At 52.1% G+C, this 4,737-nt stretch overlaps 1 protein-coding gene across 3 annotated transcripts; it reads left to right on the forward strand.

Annotated features, from left to right (window-relative positions):
- Positions 1-1,109: 1,109 nt before the first annotated feature.
- LOC131696588 (uncharacterized) lies at positions 1,110-3,594 on the forward strand. Of its 3 annotated transcripts, XM_059021681.1 has the most exons (9): positions 1,110-1,242; positions 1,381-1,919; positions 1,996-2,176; positions 2,264-2,487; positions 2,571-2,642; positions 2,721-2,878; positions 2,990-3,037; positions 3,140-3,247; positions 3,335-3,594. In XM_059021681.1, exons 1-9 carry the CDS (start codon positions 1,196-1,198, stop codon positions 3,584-3,586), a joined length of 1,629 nt encoding a protein of 542 aa, XP_058877664.1. In that variant the 5' UTR covers positions 1,110-1,195; the 3' UTR covers positions 3,587-3,594. The 3 variants fall into 3 exon arrangements, with proteins under 3 accessions (XP_058877664.1, XP_058877663.1, XP_058877665.1); XM_059021680.1 differs by having other exon boundaries at positions 2,990-3,247; XM_059021682.1 differs by lacking the exons at positions 2,990-3,037; positions 3,140-3,247.
- Positions 3,595-4,737: the final 1,143 nt, after the last annotated feature.

Genomic DNA, 4,737 nt, shown 5'->3' on the forward strand with positions numbered 1-4,737 from the left:
CACACGGGACGCGGGACCAGGGCTAACCGCCGTGCAGGTCCCCCGGGGGACGCCGCAAGTGTTCAGCCGAGCTCGGGGAACGATAGCCCGGCTTCATAACACTCGTGCACCCGGGGGGGGGGCGTGCATTGAATGAATTCATTCATCGCTGTTCACACGGGACGCGGGACCAGGGCTAACCGCCGTGCAGGTCCCCCGGGGGACGCCGCAAGTGTTCAGCCGAGCTCGGGGAACGATAGCCCGGCTTCATAACACTCGTGCACCCGGGGGGGGGGCGTGCATTGAATGAATTCATTCATCGCTGTTCACACGGGACGCGGGACCAGGGCTAACCGCCGTGCAGGTCCCCCGGGGGACGCCGCAAGTGTTCAGCCGAGCTCGGGGAACGATAGCCCGGCTTCATAACACTCGTGCACCCGGGGGGGGGGCGTGCATTGAATGAATTCATTCATCGCTGTTCACACGGGACGCGGGACCAGGGCTAACCGCCGTGCAGGTCCCCCGGGGGACGCCGCAAGTGTTCAGCCGAGCTCGGGGAACGATAGCCCGGCTTCATAACACTCGTGCACCCGGGGGGGGGGGCGTGCATTGAATGAATTCATTCATCGCTGTTCACACGGGACGCGGGACCAGGGCTAACCGCCGTGCAGGTCCCCCGGGGGACGCCGCAAGTGTTCAGCCGAGCTCGGGGAACGATAGCCCGGCTTCATAACACTCGTGCACCCGGGGGGGGGGGGGGCGTGCATTGAATGAATTCATTCATCGCTGTTCACACGGGACGCGGGACCAGGGCTAACCGCCGCAAGTGTTCAGCCGAGCTCGGGGAACGATAGCCCGGCTTCATAACACTCGTGCACCCGGGGGGGAAAGTGCATTGAATGAATTCATTCATCGCTGTTCACACGGGACGCGGGACCAGGGCTAACCGCCGTGCAGCTGCCCGTGACGTTGCCGAAGTCTTCCGAAGACTCGGGGGTGGGGTGAGCTTAATTCTCTGCTATTTTCGTCGATCCCACGCAGCAGAAAAAACAGCCTCCTTGTTGGCCGCAGCTGCGGGTAATCCCGTCCAACTTCGAATTAAGCAAGCACTGGAAAATGGTCGTGTCCAATTAACAGTGGACTCGTCCATAAGGATATAAAGCCGGATCGTCAGACAGTCATTTACTCTTTCATCAGGCTAGAGCCTGAGACAGTGATGGACACGGAAAAAAACTGCTCTGTTCGCCAGCATACCACGGATAAGTAAGCGTGTTAATGTATTGTAACTTTCTTTCTGTTTGTTAAATACCTTTTTACGTTTATTTCTTAATTTATTTTTTAAAGTTAGATTTTGTGTTTTAATTGAGTGTTTTTTTGTTGTTTTTTTTTTCCTTTTTATAGAACACCCGTAAAGTTAAATTGTCCATTGGAGGGCTGCCATGCCAGAAATATTGCCCGACTGGATCGACACTTGCACAGGATTCACGATATTCAGACAGTCAACCCAGAGTATGCTGCACTCATGTCCAAGGCTAAAGCTACAGTTGACCGAAGGTCCACAAGCAATGTCACTGATAATTGGATGCAGGAGCAGCCGGAGGAAAGACATAAGTCGACCGAGAAAACGCATACTCTCAGTTCAGACCCGGGTGTTCACCAAGAGTCGGCTCCGCCGACTTTAATGCCCTCGGGAAGGGAGCCAGCATGTACAAAAACGCTGCCGACTGTCACGGGGCTGCGACAACAGCTACGAGCCACAGAGGACACCTCGGCAGCTACTGGGACTGGCTCGGTACGCCCAGAGAGTAGCACATCTTGTAGCGGCACATACCTGTCGCCGTCCTCAGCATCTGAAGATGATGATTCCTCCTCCTCCTCCTCCTCCTCCTCCTATACAGAGCATGGACCTTCAAGCCCCGAGCCAAGAAGCCAACGTGACCGTGAGTTCAGACTCTGTGTGTGTGTGTGTGTGTGTGTGTGTGTGTAACCCGTTTTTTATTTTCCTGTGCCTTTCAGCCAAAGCGCTTCAGCTGTACCGAGCGTTTCTGTCAGGACCGCTACCCACTGCAAAGGGCCGGGACAACACGAAACAGGCGGTTCAGCATATCCGACTATTCTTGCAACACATGGCCAGGTTACCAGAGGGGCCAGTCAGGAACGACTTGCGGTTCTTGCGCCACGCCTCACGGAGCCAGTCGTGAGTAATACTCGTAAAGTACAAGCTCCATCGACCCCGTCTGTTTAGACAAACCACTGAACGTCCCATGTCCTTCTTTCATTACAGGTGGTTCGATGAGTTGATGAGATCAGGATTGAAACCTACCACGGTCCACAGTTACCTACAGGACGTACTTTCTTTCCTGCGGTACCTGCATGAGGCTGACTTAAGCCACGTAAAACTTTCTGAACGGAACATACGCTCGTTAATGTTCCTCCTCAAATCGTTCAGAAAGCAGGGGAAAAGGCAACTCTCGCTGCACCGTCAATTGGTACAAGACCATGGGCAAGGTATTTCTGCGGTGTTTTTGTTGTTCGTCTTTTTGTGTATTTTATAGTATCGGCTCATGTGTGCATTCATGTCTGTTTCGCAGAGCGGCTCATCCCTAAAAACAAGCTCCAGTGCTTTAACCAGCAATGCGAGACGGCGATACCTGAACTACTTGGTAAGCCTTGCAATGCACACGTACTCGCCTGTCGTCTGGGCGCTCACAGCTGACTGCCTGCTCCCCTTGTCTTTACAGATCTCTGCGAGTCGGCACCTTCCAACGCCTGCACCCTGGTCGGCCTTCTGTGCGGGAGGCTGTTGTTGCACAATGGTCATCGTAGGGGGGTCGTAATGAATATGAGTCTGCTTGACTTTGACGGTGCCAAAGCCTACACGGGGGAGTTCCACATCAGCGTGCGTAACAATTTTAATGTTTGTCGACTACACTTCTTGGGGGCTGCTGCTATCTACTGGTGGAAAATAAGTATAACATTGGGGGAAATTATATATACCCTCTCCCAACAGGTGAGTAACCACAAAACGGCAGCGACCTTCGGGAAAGCGGTGTTGGTGGTGAGCACCCTGGAGCATCAATGGCTCTTGCGGTATGCCGCAATGAGACACAAACTCCCGGGATACAGCTACAAACCAACCACGTTTTTCTTTACCAACAAGGGCAACCCTATCAAGAAGATCGGAAGAGCCATTTCGAAAGCTTGGAAGTACTGGGGGCTGGGAGACGACATTACCACAGGCATGATTCGCTCTGCGGTGGTCACCTATGTAAGAAGGACTTGACCACTGCCCAGTGGTGTTTGCAGCACGTAAAGGCAACTTCACTAACCTGACTCATTTTTCTTTACTCCCTAGACTTGGGCAACTCATAACGAAGTTAACAAAACTGCAGTTTCGAGACACATGGCGCACAGCCTGAGAACACAGGAGAGCTTCTACGTCCATGACCAAGCCCCGGCTGACCACCAACGAGCAAGACGCCTCATCGGGGAGAGCCTGGAGCTTACCGACAGCCTGCCGCCCCTGGTCGCTCACTCTGCCTCCACAGAGGACACCTGTTTAAATGCACCGTCTCAGGATCTGTCTGATTTTAATAAAGTGCTTTAGACTCAAAACCTTGGCTGTTTTCATTGGTCGCATGTTCCTAGCTATGACCCCTGGGCTTGCACTCCCGCACTGGGCTTGTGTCACAGGCATCCATCCCCCTGCCCTGGCCGCGTCCATGGCCGGTGAAAAGGATGGAGCGTCCCAAAGCCCAGCATCCGACTGCGATGCAAGTGCCGTCCCACTCTCCAGCTCTCCCACTCTCCGTTGCAGGCACGCAGCTCCAGCTGTGGCCCATCAAAACTAGTGTGACTCGGATTTAGGGTTAGGGTTAGGGTTAGGGTTAGGGTTAGGGTTTAGGGTTAGGGTTAGGGTTAGGGTTAGGGTTAGGGTTAGGGTTTAGGGTTAGGGTTAGGGTTAGGGTTAGGGTTAGGGTTTAGGGTTTAGGGTTAGGGTTAGGGTTAGGGTTAGGGTTAGGGTTTAGGGTTAGGGTTAGGGTTAGGGTTAGGGTTAGGGTTAGGGTTAGGGGTTAGGGTTAGGGTTAGGGTTAGGGTTAGGGTTTAGGGTTAGGGTTAGGGTTAGGGTTAGGGTTAGGGTTAGGGTTAGGGTTAGGGATTAGGGTTAGGGTTAGGGTTAGGGTTAGGGTTAGGGTTAGGGGTTAGGGTTAGGGTTAGGGTTAGGGTTAGGGTTAGGGTTAGGGATTAGGGTTAGGGTTAGGGTTAGGGTTAGGGTTAGGGTTAGGGTTAGGGTTAGGGTGAGGTAGGAACTTTTTTTCCCTGAGAACTCCACACTTGGTTGGTTTTTCAGGGAAAGAAAGATGCACTGGCCATCTGGCTCTTTTTGGATTTCTTTCTTTGTTTTTTTTATTGTTTTGGAGCTCCTTTTCTAGTGTAGGTCTATCGTGGAGATTCTAATGTTCAGGCCTAGCGGGAAAGTTGTTTGTAGTTTGTTGATCCAGTCTTTTTCTCTCCATTTCCTTTCTCCGATTGTCCAGTTCTGGTTCCTCTCCAGCCCTGTAATTTTCAGAGATTCCAAGTTGTGTTGTAGAAAGTGTGCTACTAGAGGTGTTTGTGATTCTTTTTTGTGTTTGATATTATAGATGTGTTGTGTTAGTCTTACTCGGATAGTGTTGCCTGTTTCTCCAATGTAAATGGTTTTGCATGTATCGCATTGTATTGCGTAGATGCAGTTCCTGCTGTTTTGTGTAAAGGTTT

Source organism: Acipenser ruthenus, unplaced genomic scaffold, assembly GCF_902713425.1.
Source record: "Acipenser ruthenus unplaced genomic scaffold, fAciRut3.2 maternal haplotype, whole genome shotgun sequence".
In the NCBI taxonomy this organism is placed as follows: Eukaryota; Metazoa; Chordata; class Actinopteri; order Acipenseriformes; family Acipenseridae; genus Acipenser; species Acipenser ruthenus.

Excerpts from the sequence above, each read along its gene's own strand:
- LOC131696588 (XM_059021680.1), top strand. The coding sequence starts at position 1,196 with ATGGACACGGAAAAAAACTGCTCTGTTCGCCAGCATACCACGGATAA. Across the intron at positions 1,920-1,995 it reads GCCAAGAAGCCAACGTGACC|CCAAAGCGCTTCAGCTGTAC; the intron begins GTGAGTTCAGAC and ends TGTGCCTTTCAG. Across the intron at positions 2,488-2,570 it reads GGTACAAGACCATGGGCAAG|AGCGGCTCATCCCTAAAAAC; the intron begins GTATTTCTGCGG and ends TCTGTTTCGCAG.